The sequence below is a fragment of the Gekko japonicus genome, unplaced genomic scaffold (assembly GCF_001447785.1).
Source record: "Gekko japonicus isolate JY-2015 unplaced genomic scaffold, Gekko_japonicus_V1.1 scaffold1151, whole genome shotgun sequence".
NCBI classification, from domain to species: Eukaryota; Metazoa; Chordata; class Lepidosauria; order Squamata; family Gekkonidae; genus Gekko; species Gekko japonicus.
This window is the reverse complement of record NW_015172037.1, coordinates 328442-348476: the sequence shown is the minus strand read 5'-3', so window position 1 is coordinate 348476 and position 20035 is coordinate 328442. Positions and strand designations below refer to the sequence as shown.

The window sequence follows — 20035 nt, the reverse complement described above, 5'->3', positions numbered from 1 at the left end:
TACTGATCTCAGCTCTACTCTGCATGTTCACCTTAGCAAAAGTAAAATTGGTTGGCATGTGGCACAAGTCTCTCTCAGCCATACTGCCTACAGGGTTAGAATGCTCTGTTCCAAGAAGACTGCAAGGACTTCTCACTCATGGACTTCTGAAAATTCTATGAAGACGTTTTTATTCCAGAGAGCATTTGGAATGGGTTAAGGCTGCTGTTTTATTACTGTTTTTCTCGTTGCTATTTGCCCTTGCTTGTTTCTATCTTGCTTACTTTTAACTGTTTTACTGGGTTTTTTTGTAAATTCTGCAAGCTACTTTGAGAACTGCATTTTCTAAAACTCACAACTCATTTCCCTCTTACACCCCAACTCACATATGCACAAATGCAACTCAGTCTTCTGAATATTTAATACAGGCAAACCTGGGCAAGGTTCCTTGCTGCCTGTGTGCTATTTGATTGCTGTCTTGATACTGTCTGATTGTGTGTTGCTCTACTAGTCACCCCAAGGAAAGAAATTTAGCCTCCTGTTGAGTGATGCTTATGTTTCAGATAGGTAAATATCTCCAAGCAACTGAGAGATGGGATTATCCATAGGTAGACTTCAAGATATTTGGAACAGGAGGTAGGAAATAAGTAGATAAGATATCACTATTTTTCCTGCAAGAGAGGGGTTTCAAATTAGAGAGGAGGAGGTAGAGATCAAATCTCATCAGCATGTCAATGCCATCAACATTTCAAGAAACCAGTTCCCATCACTTCCCTTGTGTACTTCTATAAATGTTTCTTTCTAAGTGACTGCATGTTACACCAGAGTTGTAATTAACTGAACACTCATCTGTATAAGTGCTTGTCTACATCCGTGAGGATTACATTGAAAAAGGATGCAACAAGCAAGTCCTAGTTATATAACATGAGAAGCAGAACATAGTAAAACAAGTGGACAACCTGCAAGGACTTGTGGGTGGCATCTCATTTCCCCCTCCCTCAATACATCCTCTTTCCCCTTCATGAAAGCCCCATAACCCACCTGGCAACCTACCTTTATATGCCCCCCCCCCATCTTCAGCTTTCCTTCCTTCCCTTCCCCTGGCAGCCTCTCTCCAGGAAACCTATGGCCCAGTTGTGTATTGCTAGCTGAGCTGTGTCTGCTTACAGTGGGGAGGAACCTGCAACAATTGCATCCCATCCCTACATTATTTCCTCTTGCCCTCATTCTAGCAATTCCCATATCCTGACCTTTCCCTGCTTCCTTCTCTCCTTCACACCTACCTGCCAATCTACTTTTTATCTACCCTCTTATTATCTATTGACTTCATTTATATCTTGCCTTTCTCCACAATGTGGACCAAAGGCAGCTTAAATAATTCTCCTCTCCTCCATATTATCCTTGCAACAACCCTGAGAGGTAGGGTAAGTTGAGAATGTGTAACACACCCAGTATGTTTCCACAGCAGAATGGGGATTCAAGGACCCAGTCTGAAACCCTTCCCACTTTCATGGGCTGTGATCAGATGGAAGGATTTGGCATGGTCTGGCTGTGCCTCTAATTTCTCCAGAGCTATTTGTTCCAGAGAGATGTGACCAGAAATGCCACCCCTATTCCTGCCTCACCCTGCAGTTGACCATTCAGATCACTGCTGTGCAGTCAGCACAGAGAGGGCGGGCAGACAGCTTCTTTTTTTAAAAAAACCCTCTAATGAGCACATGCACATAACTGCTTATTTGCTAGAAATGGATATGCAGTTATGTATACATCACTAACTGCAAAAAATGGTGGCCAGGAACAGGAAGCATCAGACCTCACCAAGTGGCTTGAGCACACAAGGGAGAGATCAGACACCTGGAAATCCGCAGTAAAGCATGTTCAGTCATGAACACAGGACTTTATCTGGTGTTGGGAAAATTGGGGGTGAGGACGGGGGGTGGGGTGGGCAATGACTGAGGGACAAGAGGCAGATGTGTGCACCTCAAATCTGGTAGGGAGCTGCCATGACATCGGAGCAGCTTGCCCATCTGATCGCAGCCATGAAGTGGCAGCAGTTGAACAGTAGCAAGTAGCCAGGCCTGAGTTACTCATGCAATTTGGATGGTATCAAATTGTCTGGTGGTTGCTTCCAGACCTAGTCTCAATGAATCCTCATTCTCAAAAGAGCCCTGAAAAAGGCCCTGCCCCACCTCCCTGTCTTTTCTGATAGAAACCAAGCACCAACAAAGCCTGGAATGCTGGTCAAACTATTGTGATTTGCCCACCAACAGCCACTGCTTTATTACAGGGTTTGTTTTGGAAGGATTTAAGCCCCACTATGTATTTTTTAACATTTTTAGATTTATCTGCAAATCTCGGGAATCCCCTGTTTGTTTCTATTTGTACCTGTTTTATGTCAGTGTTGTACAGATCTGTGGATTTAAGTATTTGCAAATTAGGCCACACTTGCCTATTAGAATATAAGATATAATCATGATGGTGATAGGGATGGCCACTTTCTGTGTTTGCAAGGCCACTGGCCTCCAGAGGCCAAAAGTGTGTATTGCAATCTCATTTGAGTGGACAGGAGAATTCATAATGAATTTCACCTTCATAAGTGCATACTTTACACACAGCACTAGATACAAATATGCACATTTACATACAACACACATTTACTTATATGTTGCATACAAAATCAAAGACAGGTATAGCATTAATATATGGTCTACAGATACTTCTTACAATCTGCAGGGAGGGATCCCCTTTTCCTGTTAAACCAGGCAAACATTTGAACATACTTGATAAAAATTCAACAGGGCTGCAACAAGGGCTAAGTGAATTGCTCTCTAGTATGGATTCAGCCTACTGAAAGGCATCCCTGTAACAAAGCAAGTGTGCACTGTCTCTCTTTCATACACACACACACACACTGGTTTTATGTGTGTGTGTGTGTGTGTGTGTGTGTGTGTATACATATATATATATAGTTATTATATATATAGTTATAGTTATATATAGTTATATAGTTCAAGATTCCCCTCCAGGGTGTATGACACAGTTCCAACTATAAAGCAGATTTGGGACATGTTACTATAAAATTAATGCACCCTGATACTAAGGTATGTCAAGGGCAGTAGGGCCATGACTGTCTAGCTGGCATTTAAAACACTAGCTCTAAATATTATATGGTAGTCAAGCCACCATTTTCACTTAACTCTCTGCCAACAACAAAGCAAAACAAAACACCGTAAGCACTATTAGACACAATATCTGAATAAGAAGTAGGTGCAGACATTTTGCAACAATATACCAGCTCTGAACTTCCTAACATAACAGACAGCACTACTAAGCTATTTTTGGAAAACATTTATTTCTGTCTTCTTTCTTAGCAATGAGACTGTTAGAAACAAAGAATCAGGGCTAGCACAAAATGTGACTCAAAATTTACAGTTTCTATTTGTGATAATCAGTCTTGATGCTCATAAATCAATTTATGCTTTCAGCCCTCAAAACAAGTACACCCACAGAAATCAACTACCTAGGCGATGAGAAATATAAATATTGAAAATGTCACAGTGGAAAGTCAGAACAGGAGCATTTTTCCCCTTTTTACTGGGGGAGACAACAGATGACAAATTTATCCCATCTGTCCAAAGACTGATAAATCTTAAGGAGCATCAATGCAACTCCAAAAACTCTGAAGTTCCCGAACTACACCAAGTACAGACATCACTTTCCTTTTACCTTCAAAGCTCCCAGCAAACAGGTAAATCCAGGTTATAGCAGGAACAAAAAGAAGAGTCAGAGAGGCAGCCAGGAATTTCCGTCGCCCTCTGCAGATTCCCAGCATTCTCTCAGACGTGGAGATCCCCAACCTGGTTCTGTTCCTATGTTGGAAACATGAAGTCCAGTGTCTCCCACATATTATTCCCTGGAAAGAAAAGGGAGAGAAAATATGACCTACACAGCTACACACCTTGCCACCCACATCAATGAAATGAATCTTCCAAAGCCTTTGCAAAACAATGGTAAAAACAGTCCACATGCATTGAGAAAAAGTACCCATTTCTGCATTCTGGAAAAAGTCAAAAACAATAAATGTGTGCCTTAGAAGAGTCATGAAAGAGCATAAATCAATAGAATATCTTATCATATCAGCTACACATGACATATATTTTATAAAAAGCAACAATTTTATGCTGCCCTTTGAAAAGGGGGGGGAAAAACCTTCACTCTCCTTGATGTTTCTGCACAGGTGGTACTCCTGGGTAGATAAAACAGGGCCACCTGTTCTTCTACCTCTGTTTCCAAAGAACAGCAGGCATTCTGGTGGAAGGCTGAAAATGGCAGTGCCAGAAGCTGTATCCAGCTGTAGTGGAGAGCGGCAATAAAGACTTTCTTACATCACCTGATATGTTTTAAAGGTACACTGAAATACTAACATGTAAATATGACAAACAGAAATTAACAAACACATGCATCATGCAAGTACATGCATGAGGGATCCTGCAACTCTTTGCTAAGTATACATGCAGTAGTTGCTGGAAGGAAGTGGAAAACCTAGCAGCACAACAAGAGCTTGTATGCTGCCCTGCCCTTTAAAAAAATCGTAATGAAATTGACAGAGTATGGAAAGGGACTTCCAGGCTAGTCAATTTCACTCTGGAGGAAAGGGCTGGAGTTTTTGTTTTGTTTTGAACTTAAGAACTTGTTCTTTAATTCATCATAAAAGAAAGCACACACTATTTAAAGGAATTTTTTTAAAAAAATAAAATAAGGAAATGCCCACAAAATCTAGAAGAAGGAACACTGGAGGAAATTGTGAAGGAACACTGGGTTTACTGTGGGTTAAAGCTGGTCAAGGGATAGATGTAACAGATTGGCCAGGATTTAAAAGCAGGACAAAGGAGAAAACGTAGAATAAAATTGTTAGATTTTCACATATGTATGCCAAGCTCCTGGTGGGGGTGGGAGATCTCCCACCCCACTGACTCCCCTGCTCTGAGCAGCGGCAGGAGGGAAATTAAGGTGGAAAAGCAGCCTCGTGTGCTTGCCAGAAGTTGCTACAGGAACTGAAAAGGGTAGTCATAAAAACTGGCAGAAACTCTATGGTTTTACCTAGAGCTAGCCTTGACACTTCTCGTTTTAATTTCTGGAAGTACACAAGGCTGTATTGTTTTTTTTTTAAAACTGTCTCTTGCAAGCTGTGTCCCCCAATCCTTCCACTTGTTACACTGCCAGGCAACATAATTCTGGCAACTTATTCTACATATCTTCTCAATTTAAATGCAGAATATATCATAAGGAAAGCTGGATTTAGATTTTGGTGAAGTCAGAGTTAAAATTGGTGGAATGAAAATTAACAATTTGAGATATGCAGATGAGACCACATTACCGGCAGAAAGAGCCATGACTGCCCCTGGAGCAGGCACGGACGTTTGCCTGGCCCCCCCTTCTTGAATGAACCAGGTGGGTGGAGCAAGCCAATTCTGGCTCAGCGCAGGAGCGTGGGCCAATCAAGGGCGAGCTGGCTGGCCAGGTCTGGCGGCAGCTGTCCTATGCGCTCAGATCAGCCCAGCGTGAGCTCCCCACCCGCCCTCCTTTTTGCGAACCATGTGGGATTAGCTGGTTGCCATTTCCAGGGCCGAGCAGGAATTTTTGGGCCTCACTCGGATTGGCTGAGAGGGGGGCCTTTTTTTCACCTGCTTCACATGGTTGGAGGGGGTGGGGTTACGTAGGCCTGGCAAAGCTGGTTAGGCTCTAACTGGGAAAGCAGGAAAAGCACGGGTTGAAGGGATGTTGAATTGGCAAGCACCCTTAGATATAAGCAATGGGGGGTTCCTCATACTGGGCGCCTATAGGCTTGGCAGTCAGGGTGACTCAGTTGGGGGCCTCTCTGGGGTGGGAAGCGCATATGACAAGCCTTAAGCCTTTGCAGCCATGGGCTGGAATGTGCTTTTCCTTCCCCTCTATGCACTGACGTGCGGGCCGTGACGAGTAAGGTCTGGAAGAATGCCAGATCTGGCTCTGAGCTGGGATGGCTTTGCCCTGCTAGGAGGCTTGCGTGGCAAGCCTAATGCAACCCATGCTTGAATGTGTTGGTGCAGATGTATAATTAATTAAATAAATAAATAAAACTCCCAGTTCAACCCATAAGTTGTGTTGTGTTTCATTCAAGGGGTGGGTGGGCAAACAGTGAAGATTTAAAATGACTACTGATGATGGTTAAAACAATAAGTGCTAAAGGAGGATTACCAGCTGAACTTCAAGAAGACAAAAGTAATGACTACTGGGGAATCACACAGCTTTAAGGTTGACAATGAAGAAAACAAAACTGTTAACAATCCTCTATTCCTTGGATCCCTCATCAACCAAAAGGGAAAATGCAACCAAGAAATCAGAAGATTGAGACTGGGAAGGGCAGCATGAAAGAGCTAGAAAAGATCCTCAGGCATAGGGTTGTGTCACTGGTGACCAAGATCAAAATAATTCATACTGCAGTATTCCTGAAAGCAGCAGTAAAAGAGGAAGACCCAACATGAGATGGATTGATTCAATAAAGAAAGCCACAGCCCTCAGTTTGCAAATCCTAAGCAAGGCTGTTAACGATAGGATGTTTTAGAAGTAATTAATTCATAGGGTCTTCATAAGTCAAAAGCAACTTGACAGCACGTCACACACACACACACACTGTAGTTCTCCTCTGATCAGAGCTTATAGGTGGTGCACAGACTAAATTTGTGACCAAAATACCTCAAGCAACAGCTTTGGCACTGTAGCCCTGGCACTACAATATCTCTTTAGAAGCCTTCAAAACTCACTCTGAAGAGGAACAAACAATTGCACTTGCTCCACTTGCTCCACTTACACCACCAACTCTTTTGCAATCAAATCTTATAACATACTGTGCAAAGCTAATCAAAGGGGAGCAACAGAAACCTGATATTCATTTGACTAGCTCAGGTAATTTACTGCTTCACTCCAAGGGTTTTAGAATGGCAATGATGTTTCTACAATTGTTTATTCAGCAGCATTCAGAGAAACCTGAAACTTTAATTCAATTGTACTTTACTGACTTTTCAACATTTATTTATTTGATTGATTTCTATCCCGCCCATTCTGGCCTAGGCTGGCTCAGGGCGGCTCACAACAGCATAAAATTTTTTGTAATACATAAAACATAGTTCATCACATTAATAAATAATACAATGCCAGTAATACATTTTTATAGATGTTTGGGACTACTTTCAGGACTACTTTTTATTTCCAATAAAAAGTCTTAACTCTAATTTACGTAATGTCCCTTTTTTCACTCTTTTCACAAAAAAGGGGGATCCTTCAAAAGGTAGGGCAAGTAAACTATTACTCAACATATCTAACTGCAGCAAGAAAACAAGCTAGGCTTCTGGTATTTATGGAAGGCCCTTTGGTTCAGTGGTAGACAACTTGTTTTGCACATAGAAAGTCAATATCTGGCATTTCCAGTTAAAGAATCTCTGGTAGCAAGTGCTCTGCCTGAGAACCTGGAGCATATAAAACCTTCCATTGAAACTGCTCTGATATGACATTTAACACTTTTTCTGGAATTTTGAGAAACAGCTATGAGTTGGTGAAGAATCCTTATGGTGAGGCCAAAGTCGTTAGCGCTGATCTGGACATGGATGTCACACAAACGTAGAGTAGCCAATGCTTTCAGAGAAAGAAGAGGGAGAGTGACAAGCCAGCTTGCGATGTTGCAGAGTGCTTTCATGTCTGCCAAACCAAGAAGACCTGGATTATTCACAAGATCATGATGGGTCTCTTGTGAAGATCATGTTGGGTCTTGTGAAGGTACGTTTACGAACAGCCCTTGAGAGGAACAATGAGGAATAGCTGTCAGCTGAAGAGATATACTGTTGAGAACAGAACCAGGTGTACAATAACCTCATTTTCTCTCAGTCTGCAGCCATTAAAAGGCAACAGTGCCAGCCAGTCCAGCAAGAAAAAGGGAAAAGCAGCCTACCAACAGCAAACATCCCTTCGTCCTCCTCTCATCAGGGCTTTCTTCCCCACCAGAGGCAAGGCATGGACCTGAATTTTAAAGGAGTTTCTTTTGAGTTAGAGATGTTAAATTCCTAGAAATTCTGAAGCCGTAGGGGGGGGGAATTGAGTTTGCATATACAATTATGTTTAGCATAGTTGTGGAATAAAATTGTATTTAGCGTATTTGTGGAATTCGAAAGTATTCATGCCTTACAGTTCAACTCATAAGAATGTAAGAACATAAGAGAAGCCAATGTTGGATCAGGCCAATGGCCCATCTAGTCCAACACTCTCTCATAGAGTGGCCAAAAATACTAGGTGCCATCAGAAGGTCCAGCAGTGAGGCCAGGACACTAGAAGCCCTCCCACTGTTGCCCCCCAAGCACCAAGAATACAGAGCATCACTTGCCCCAGACCAACAGTTCCTATCTATACCTTGTGGCTAATAGCCACTGATGGACATCTGTACCATATGTTTATCTAATTCCCTCTTGAAGCTGTCCATGCTTGTAGCTGCTATCACCTCCTCTGGCAGTGAATTCCATGTGTTAATCACTCTTTGGGTGAAGTAGTACTTCCTTTAATCCATTCTAACCCGATTGCTCAGCAATTTCATTGAGTGCCCACAAAGTTCTTGTATTGTGAGAAAGGGAGAAAAGTACTTCTTTCTCTACCTGCTCTATCCCATACATAACCTTGTAAACCTCGATCATGTCACCCCTCAGCTGTCGTTTCTCCAAGCTAAAGAGCCCCAAGTGCTTTAACCTTTCTCCATAGGGAAAGTGTTCCAACCCTCTTATCATTCTAGTCGCCCTTTTCTGTACTTCTTCCAATGCTATAATATCCTTTCTGAGGTGTGGTGACCAGAACTGCACACAGTATTCGAAATGAGGTCCCACCATTGATTTATACAGAGGCATTATGATACTGGTTGATTTGTTTTCAGTTCCCTTTCTAATAATCCCCAGCATAGTGTTGGCCTTTTTTATTGCAGTCGCAGACTGTTGCAACATTTTCAGTGAGTTATCTACTACGACTCCAAGATCTCTCTTGGTCAGTCTCCACCAGTTCAGACCCCATCAATGTGTATTTATAGTTAGGATTTTTGGCCCCAAAGTGCATCACTTTGCACTTGGCCACACTGAATCCCATTTGCCACATTGATGCCATCCTCGACAGATTCCTTTGGAGTGTCTCACAATCCTCCCTGCGAAAATTGCCCATTTATACTCACTCTCTGTTTCCTGTTAATTAGCCAGTTTTTGATCCACAAGAGGACTTGTCCTTTTATCCTATGACTACTGAGCTTACTTAGGAGCCTTTGATGAGGAACTTTATCAAAAGCTTTCTGGAAGCCAAGGTAAAAAACATCTATTGGGTCCCCCTTGTCTACATGTTTGCTCACTCCTTCAAAGAACACTAACAGGTTAGTGAGACAAGATCTTCCCTTACAGAACCCATGCTGAGTCTGCCTCAATAATTTTTGTTCATCGATGTGCCTACTCATTGTCTCCTTAGTAATGGTTTCCACCAACTTACCTGGTATTGACCTCAGACTGACTGGCCTATATTTTTCTGGATCTTCTCTGGAACCCTTTTTAAAGATGGGGTGACATTAACTACCTTCCAATCCTCAGGAATGGAAACAGATTTTAATGAAAGATTACATATTTTTTGTCAGGAGATCAAGTTCACATTTGAGTTTATTCAGAACTCTTGGATGTATGCCATCCGGGTCTGGTGATTTATCAGTTTTTAAATTGTCTATCAGTCATAGGAACTCCTCTCTCATCACATCAATCTGACTCGGGTCTTTCGACAGCCCTCAATTCAGAGCTACACCCTTCTAAGCTTGACTTCAATGGACTCTTACAACCTTCCAAAGGACTACACTGTTAGTTTTTGCAAAAATGCATACTACTTGAGAAAGCTGTAAAGTGCTACACCCTATGCTGCCTTAGCACACTATCTCAGATGGGGAAACCTGAGATAGGAAAAGATAAAGATTGAAATTAGAAAAAGGAAGTACTTGGACAGAAACGATCCCATTACGGCTGCAAGCATATCTGGATATTAGGTTAAGCTTTGTAATACAACTCTTTAAGACTATTAAGCATATATTCATCAATAAAATTATTCACATTCAAACAACAAATATGTCCTTGATAAATATGCTCTACATTATACAGTAAAAACAGGAATTATCTAATTATCTAATGCTGTGGATTGTTCATACTACACATTAAAAGGGGAGGCATATCTATGCTGTTGCATCATCTTTGCTCTGAGCTGGGCAAAAATGAACATCAGCTCCAGCAACACAAATAAAACACACACTAATGAAATCCAAATCTCACACCACTGCTTTCAGTCCTACTAAATAGACTGCTTGCAGGTCCTGTCAAGAAAACCAACGGCTGTGATAATATGCAAAGCTCTTCTCACATCAGAAAGTTCAGCTTCCATTTTTATCTGAGCATTTATACCCTATCTTATATGGGGTTCCAGCAGTTTCCTATACAAACACAGCTCATCTGAGGCATGTTCCAAGCTCAGCTGTATACAGCAGGCAAGAAAGAGAAGGTAAATTACTAGCATAACCTTGTAATTTTTGTTTTCCCCATGCTTCTATTCCCTAAGAAGGTAAGGATGGAGGAAATTATATACTGCTCCTCATAGCTTTCAAATGCTTTCCAGAAACCTGTGATGCCTTAACTAAAGTAGAATGCAGTCTTCAAGCCTCACACTTGCATGTTATTCAGTACATGACTTTAAAAGTACAAGCGAGGAAAAATTGCAATGCTATAGCCCAGATGTCATAGTATTATTTTGCAGAACAGAATGTAGTAAGAGGGGAACAGTAACTAGAATTGGGAATGAACTGGAAAACTGTGGTTTGTGTCAATTCACCAAACCATGAACTGAACTGAACCAAGAGTTTTGCTCATGAACAGAACCAGTTCATGGCCCTGCAAAACCATTGAAAGGCATTGCAGTCCCTTTAAACAGGGCTTGCAGAAAGCCTGAAAAATAGCTGAGTGGCTTTTGCAGGGAACAGAAAGCAGGGATTTAAAGGGACTCAGAGTTCCTTTAAACCCCTGCTTTCTGCTCTATCCATGAACCACCACAAAATGGCTTTAAAAGTTTGAGGAAGTTCATGATGGTAGACTCGTCGTGAACTTGAGTTCACAAACCACAAACAGGGCAACATTCGTTTTGGTGTAGTGATTAAGTTTGATGTAGTGGTTAAGTGCACAGACTCTAATCTGGGAGAACCAGGTCTGATTCTCCACTCCTCCACTTGTAGTGGCTGGATGACTTTGGGCAAGCCGTAATTCTATCAGAGCTGTTCTTGAAAGAGCAGTTCTTGAAAAAACTCTCTCAACCCCACCTACCTCACAAAGTGTCTGTTGTGGGGAGGGGAAGGAAAAGGAGTTTGTAAGCTGCTCTGACACTCAGAGTGAAGGGTGGGGTATAAATCCAGTCTCTTCTTCCCCTCTTCTTCTTTGCAGTTTGGTTCCTGCCCATCCCTAATGGTAACTTCAAATACCACTACAAAGAAAGGAAATTACCTATCCTCCAGCTGCACCTGCTTTTTCCTATGAACCCCCCACCCCCACCTCCACCTTTGAGAGCCAGTTTGGTGTAGTGGTTAAGTGCGCGGTCTCTAATCTGGGAGAACCGGGTTTGATTCCCCACTCCTTCGCTTGCACCTGGCTGGATGACCTTGGGCAAGCCGTAGCTCTGATAAGAGCTGTTCTTGAAAAAGAGCAGTTTCTGTCAAAAGTTCACTCAGCCCCACCTACCTCACACGGTGTCTGTTGTGGGGAGGGGAAGGGAAAGGAGTTTGTAAGCCGCTCTGAGACACCTTTGGGTAGCGAAGGGCGGGGTATAAATCCAATCTCTTCTCCTTCTTCTCTTCTTTATATCTAAGGGTTGGATCCAGTGATCTGTCTGCAGAATGCTCTGGTGAGTATGGATACTTCCTGCTTTTCTTCCCCACAACAGTCCCTTCTGACCCCATTAAAATGGAAAGAAATTTTATTATGGCATCCAGCCAGAACAACCCCAGTAAGATTAATTTACAGAGTCCTCAGACCCATGTGGAAGAAAAACAGAGCTGCACTCATGGAAGAAAGAGAAAATAGTTATTTCATCTGGTCATCACAGCAGCCTGTCAACCCACACAGCTATTACTTCATGAGGGTACTGCCATCATGGTAATCAACTTTCTTGAGGTCAGAAGGGACTGCTCGAGGGAAGCAAGAAAAATCTGTGATCCTTTGCATGAGTGATCTTCTGGATCTAGCCTTATTTAGACAAGCTAATAATCCTCAAATAAAAGGCATACTGTGATAATTCAACTTGAAAAATATGTTTTCTTTATCATGAGTGCAATTTGTCAGAAAACTAACAGCCTCTTACATCATCATCAAAGCTGACCTGGCTAGCCCAGGCTATTCCGATCTCATCAGATTTTGGAAGCTAAGCAGGGTCGGCCGTGGCTAGTATTTGGATAGGAGACCTCCATGGAATACCAGGGTTCTAATGCAGAGGCAAGCAATGGCAAATCACCTCTGAATTTCTCTTATAATGGTGCAGGCAAGCAGATCATCTGTAGGAACAAACGTCAAAAGTATGTGATTTCGCCAAGGTGCTCAGTTGAGTACCAAAGAGCAATTTAAACCATTTCCCATACTCAAGTCCACCTTAGGATACCAGACCTCTGTATGCTTTCAGTACATGGTACCTAACAGGTTATGGAATGTCACCACCCTGACACTGATCCTGGGCTTATAGTTGGCCATCTGAAAATTAAAGAGACTGGCTGTTTCTACAGCACATAACCTTTTGAATTACAAATACAGTCAATGATCTAATCGGATCTTGGAAGCTAAGCAGAATCAGCCCTGGTTAGTATTTTGAAGGGAGTCCGCCAGGGTCACAAGGCAGAGGCAGGCCATGGCAAACAAGCAATAATTGGTAAAAAAGGGTATTATATCATTGAAGTTGTTCTTTGAAATCATGTGTGACACTGAGTGATATGCCTATCCCCCTCATTTCCCTATAGGCTTGCCAAGTCCCTCCAGGGGGCAGGGAAACCCCCGCCAAAGAGGCCTGTTCCCCGCCGGCAGCGGATCGGGTCCCGGGGGAACTCCACCCCCACGTGCATGTCACCCGGAAGTGACGCGGGTATGCCGGGCACACTGGGGGTGGGGCCATGGTCATCCAAGGGAAATCTCTATGGTTTTCCCTCAGATGGTCCTGGCCCCGCCCCCAGCGTGCCCGGCGTACCCGCGTCACTTCTGGGTGATGTGGATGCGGCACGCGCACTCCAGACGCCAGCCGGGAGTCCCCCACTCCAGTAAGTTTCTGGCTTGGAAACCCTATTTCCCTAGTTGGATGACATTAGAAAATGTTTATTGTCATGACTAAGAAGAGGTTTAAATTAGTAACAGACACAGTTTCTCTTTTAAAAGGTAGCAGTGACTATATTCTAGATAGCAATAGCGAAGGAAAGGATTTCATTCAGTGTTCTCTTGACCCAATCATAATTTTAAAATAACCTATTCAGCATTCAACAACAACAAACCTGATCCACAAAGCAAAAAGTGGCATATCAGGATTTATCAAAAAACAAGTAACTCAATAATAAAAAATGCCTGCATTCCATAGATTCTAAAAGTGATCAAGATTTTAACTGTCTCTTACAGAAATTTATTCACATGAACCAGCCTCATAACAAGTCAAACCATTCACCTATCAAGATCACTATTGCTTGCTTTGACCCACAGTGGCTCCCACGATCTCAGGCAGAGAGGTCTTTCTTGTGATATTTTTAACTGGAGATGCTGGGGGCTGATACCTTTTGCATGCAGAGTAGATGTTCTATCTTCTAAGCCACAGCTACTTTTACTCACTGAACCCATTTGGAATTGCTTTGTGAAGACATTCCCATAAATAATTCTGAAAAGGTTCTAAAATGATTGTACAGTTCAGAGTCTCATAAAGAGAGGTTACTTGACAGGTGATAATCAGCAAAAGGGTTCTGAACTGAGGTTGAATGATAAGGGATAATTTATAAAAATGTTTTCATTTTTATGTCCCGCAATGAACAGTGATGTTGAGTGAAAAATTTTCCAGAATGGAAAATTTTCTGGACATGCTGTGCTTTTTTTTTTGGGTAGAAAATTTCCGGCCCCACATCTGTAGATACAATTTATATCTACAGTTGCCAGGGCTGTTGCACTGCAAATCAATCATGTTAGATGGGCTAAATGTGGGATAGGATGCACACACAAACCCCAGTGCCTGTACATGGTGTTTTTGCCTTTTTTTGGCAAATGTTATTTAAATATTAATTTAAACATCCAGGTTTTTTCCGATTTAATTTTTCCCAGAATACTTACATCCCTGGTAATGATTGCATAGAGTCTGTGTTAACTGCTTTTGCTTTTGTACATTAATATATTAAGTTACTTGCAACCTAAGAACAACATTATGAAAGCAAGATATTAAATATATATTTTGTACTGAAGTGGGAAAATTGATTTGCCCAAGGTTGCCCATCTTTCAGTATGTAATGGTTGAACTAGAAACAGAAGTTGGATCCCTCAGGATCCCTTTCAACAGCCTATCCAATGGGGCTTCACTGGTTCTCATAATTTTATTAAATGAACCCTTAGAGACCATGTAAATGAGAATAAAGTAAATAATGTGCCAAGCTAATTGGTGGCACAGATTTAGAAGACTGCTAAATGCTACAACCTACAAACATTCCCAGGTGCCCAACATTTCTTTGAACCTCATTTAGTCACCATGTTTGTGGTTCACTACCAGGCCATCTTCTATTCTGGAAGGGATTGTGCAGTGTTATACACCTGGGAAACTTTTTTAAAAAATGATTACTGGACAGACAGAAATGCAAATACACAGAATGACTAGGAACAAAATTCCCAACTCTGATTAAAAAAAACACAAAAAACTTAGGATGCAGGGTGCATAAAAACCACAAGAGTGCTTCATTCTTAAACCACATGGTGACTTTAAATCAGCTCCCCAGTAGTGAAAGAGAAAATGTGTTTGATCAGCTAATAAACAGCAGCCTATTATCATTAAAAGAAACAGAAGTAGAAAGTGAGGGGCCTGCGAAGATCATGGGTGAGGGGAACCCTGTTTTCCCCTTACTCCTTTCTCCCCCTTTTGTTGCTGCCCCTGCCATCCTGGCCCCTGCTGCCCCCGCCATCCTGCCCCATCCCCACTCGCTGCTGCTGCTTCCTCCTCCTTGCCCTGCCAGCCACCTCTGAGGCCCCACACTGAATCTCAAAGTGGTCACTTAGACAACAATTATGGTTGCCACACAACCAGAGTTGCCAAACTGGTCTAAGGAGATTTGTTAAATTGTCATTTGAGTAAGTATGTATGTTCTGACAACTGAGGAAATTGTAAATTTGTTATAAATAATAGGTATGATACAGAAATATACTTTCAGTTTCACAGCTAAAAGAGTACCAGCTATCTGAAGAAGCGGGAAGTGAACGTGGTACTAAAGCCGGCTATGCATAGCTGCTACTCCTACAAACGTGGAACTTTTGGTCTCCTGAAGCATCTCATACAAAGGATTAGTGAACTTTATTTGGATTGTGTCCTTTGTATTAAGTACTGTTGGATCCTAACCCTTTAAGAAAACATAAGAGTGTTTGTTGAACTTGATAAGTATTTGACCTGTTAAAACTGATTTGGATAAAATATTCTTTCTACTTCTGTTCATAATTTATACACAGAGTGTTTGTGTATTGATACAAACTCCAGGTGGGGCTGAAGGTCTCCCAGATTACAACTAACCTCTAGACTACAAAGATTGCTTATTCGTTTGTTTGTTTGTTTGTTTATTTAAAACATGTATTCCACTTCTCCTGGAGAAAATCGCTACTTCAGAAGGTGCATTGCATGGTATTCTACCCTACCAAAGTCCCTCCCTAAACTCCACTCTCCCAATCTACACCCTCAAATCTCCCGATATTTCTGAACCTGGAGTTGGCAACCCTACATGCAACCCAAAACGGCACCAAAACTCCAGGCAGTCTACTCCTCCTTCTACATTTACACATCCAGATATGCAAACACTGCTATTTCTTTGGGGGTGGGGGTTATTCAGTATTTTTTACTTTCAAGGTATTCAAAGCCTTCTCTGAACATTTTTTAAAAATGGCTTACTTTGAACATTCCTGAAATGGTTCTAAAATTTAATTACAAAAGCATTTACTCTTAAAAGCTAGGTGTGACAAATCTACATTATTGCCATTTTTCTAACTAAAAACTTGAGATCTACAAAGAAAAGTTTGAATCTGATAAATGCACAAGACATGTACATGGAAAATTAATCTACTGCCACTCTCCTAAATCACCTACAACAAACCCTCTGTAAAACAGGATCATTACTTTAAATTACTTTCCTCATTTTTTAATCACTGTAGCAATTACATTTATTTTGAACTGCCATTTTCACAACATTTCTTAGGGGGAAAAGGCTGAATAGCCAACTCCATCTGAAGCAAAGAGTAGAAGGGGGGAACAGAACAAAACCCAAATCATAACACAGGAAACTAACTGAAGCTGCAGCTCTCAGGAGAACAGACATTATTCAGAAGGGAGATTGCTAGTGTCTCCTCCATAGTTCTGAATGCTTCTCTAGGAAAAGATAAGGCTGTTCAATGAAATTATTTCCAGGTTCACAGGTATTATTTTATGAACCATTCTTACTATTTAAAACTTCATCCACACCAACAAATCTGAACAGGATCCAGCATTAAAAAGTTGGCTTGGCTGCAGCTATGGGGCTTCATTACACCAGTAATAGCTGACAAAAGTAACAGCTGGATAATAGCAATATACTCTAGTACACTAGTTGTGGACAAAAAGTAGGGTAGGGACTTGGAGGACCACAGCATCCATACTATTCTAATAGCCTTCTGACCACTGGTAAGCAACCTACAGTCATAAAACTGTATATACATGATACTTTGGAGAAAGAAATTGCAGTATTGGAATTGGGGGGAACACTATGCACTGGATTTCTTAGGAAGGTGCTGTAGCAATATTAGCACTACCAGTAACTGGACTTGTACATTATTTGGGATACATCTCAACACAGCAGTCTCAGATGTATGTGTGCCCCCTTTTGTGCCCTCACATCATGTAGTAGAAGTAACATCTGATCCAGGCTATATTACGTTATGTCCACAAATGGACACATACCCCATTATTTCTTGGGATGGGTCAGAAGAGAGTCACAAACACACTGTATTCAAACAGGCTCAATCAAATGTTCCTTTCTCCTTTTGTTGAGGGGGTCACAGAAGGCTGCATAACAGCCAGAGTGTTCAAAGAGATTTTGCCTAGTAAGTAATGTTAAAACAGATACACTTTCCTCCTACTAATAGATAAAAATATTAATAATATCAGAATGGCTAATTCATCGGAAATAAATATAAACCTCACATTTCCCCTTTGTCTTCCGCTAACTCCTATGGGCATATGGCCTGTATTAAGAAATAATGTTCTTGCAAGCTCTCATCTCAACATACAAATGGAAGGCTGGATATGGGTAACAAAACTACCCCCATCACGAGGTATCAGAATGACAGGGTGTCATCCAAAAATTTGCTTAATGCATTTCTAATCTGGCTTTCTCCAATAAAAGGCAGTTAACAATGATATTTTAAAAACAGACCAATTAGCAACAATGTCTCAGAACAATTCAGCATACATCATTGTAAACAACTATACCAACAACCACTATCAGAGAACTAAAACTACTAACTACAAAGCAAAAGCCTCTGTAAACACTTCTATCTTGCAGTTTTCTAAAAACTAAGGAGCCGCTTGCCTTCCATTCTCACACATTCTCAAACACCATTCTTCAAGGTGGGCATCACAGCTAAGAAACTTCTTAATCAGGCAGTAATAGGTTCAGCAAGCCTGCAAGAGGTGATAGAAAGACAAAACTAACTGAATTATCCAAGTCAGGTTTATACTGGGAGAGACATTCCTGTAAGTAAGAAGGTTCCAGGTTGTGAAGGGCTTTTTCACATGAGGGCAAGTAGCTTGAACTGAACTTGGAAACCAACAGATAGTCAATAATCATATTCTTCAAACAAGTGTGATATGTGTCTAATGGTTTTCGTCATATGACAACTGAGTGGCCACACATTGCACCAAATGAGGTTTCCATACTGTCTTCAAGGGCTGTACCAAGTACATAGTGCCACAATAATCTAGGTTTGAGATTACTGCACCATGGATCAGCATAGAAACTTTACCAGAGTCTGAATTAGGGGTGTGCAAATTTTTTTTTACTGGTATTTCCTGGTTCAGATTTATTGGACACGAAAAAAAAATGGGATTCCTGAAAAATCCCAGATCCAAATACTGATATGGTATTCGGATCTAGGATTTTTCAGAAATCCCAAAAATTTTCATGTCCAATAGACCCAAACTGAAAAATGACAGTAAAAAAATGCCGGCCAGATCGTGGGGCTGGCTTAGCTTCTTCTGCTGCCCAGTATAAACTGAGAGGCAGGAGAAGGCGGCGCAGAGCTGCCCCTGCAAGGAGTTATGGGCTCCCCACAGGCACAGTGATCCTGGATGAATTGCCCTCTCCTACCACCCAGTTTAAACCAGGTGGCAGGAAAAGACAGCATAGAGCTGTGCCAGCAGGGAGCTCTCAATTCCCTGCCAACCCAGCTGATCTTGGGCTGGCTTCTCTTGCAGCCTGGTTTAAACTGGGCAGCAGGAGAAGCTAAGTCAGCCCCAAGATCAGGCTGGTATTTTTAAGATCGGGCTGGTTTAAACTGGGCTGCAAGAGAAGCCAGCCACTGCCGAGGCGGTGGGGAGCTCTCAGCTCCCCGCCACCCCGGCTAAACCTGATGTTGACTTCTGCTGTCCCTTTAAAGTATAAAGGGACTGCATAAGCCTGCCTGACAAACTGCTGAGAAGCGGGAGCAATCTGTTCCTACCTCTCTGCTGTTTTCTGATCTACCCAACATCCCCAAATATATCCAGGTTTTTCTTGGGATTTTTTTTCCTGTTTCCCCCCAAAAAAACAGATACATTTGGGGAGCCAAAATATACCCCAAAATACTAATAAGGTATTTTTCAGGTATATTTTCAGCTCAGGTAGATCTGATGCACATCCCTAGTCTGAATAGGAGGCAACCCTTGGATCAAATGGGGGGGGCAAGTACTTGGGTACGAGACCTCCTTCGAATACCAGCAGTTGGGAGGCAGGGGCAGGATTTAGTCAGCCACCTCTTTGAATATCCTCCAGGCTCCCAGCAGGGGTCAGTCACCAGAGGTCACCATGACTTCCAGGTGCACACAGTCAGTCACCAGCAATGCTCCCTCTAAGCTGTGTGCAAAAATTCTACTTTGTGAGCTACTAGCATAAAAGCTGTGAGCAAGCAATTTGGCTGCTGCATAAATTAGTTTGCTCTGGAGCCATCCTTCCTGAGCTGAGACAAAAAGGTGTGAGCTGGAGGCTAAAAAACTGTGAGCTAGCTCACACTAACTCAGCTTAGAGGGAACACTGGTCACCAGAGGTCACCATGACTTCCAGGTGCATGCACACACACACACACACACACACACACACATGAAAAATACAAAAAAATGTGTCTACCTGAGGAAGAAGTGTGCATGCTAAATAAGCTGTGCAGCACCCACCTTGCCTGCCCATACAAGAATCTTACATGTTACCCCCCAGATACAGCACTGCCATTTGACTTTCCCAGACTAGGCAAGTAAAGTGGACAGTGCTGCACAACTCACTCATCTGCAGCCAAGCCAGGTGCTGGATGCAACTCACCCATTTTGAGCCTCTCTTCATAAGGAGGTGGGGCCCTTTCCAGAGCGATTTTGGTCTCCCCCTGGAGGCAGCTGACCACTTGCCTGACAGTATTTTGACAACATACAGTATTTGCAGAATTTCCGATTCACAGAGATCTAGGGTTGCCAACTCCTGGTTGCAAAACTCCAGAAGGAAGTAGAGCAT

At 42.1% G+C, this 20035-nt stretch overlaps 1 protein-coding gene across 1 annotated transcript in view; it reads right to left on the bottom strand.

Annotated features, from left to right (window-relative positions):
• LOC107118339 (glycosyltransferase-like protein LARGE1) overlaps positions 1 to 3873 on the bottom strand; it is a 321370-nt gene extending 317497 nt beyond the window's left edge. Inside the window, exon 1 of the mRNA XM_015420643.1 lies at positions 3706 to 3873. Within this exon, the coding sequence (XP_015276129.1) occupies positions 3706 to 3811 (106 nt within the window). The 5' untranslated portion in view covers positions 3812 to 3873. The remainder of the gene's footprint in view (positions 1 to 3705) is intronic.
• Between the last annotated feature and the right edge of the window lie 16162 nt (positions 3874 to 20035).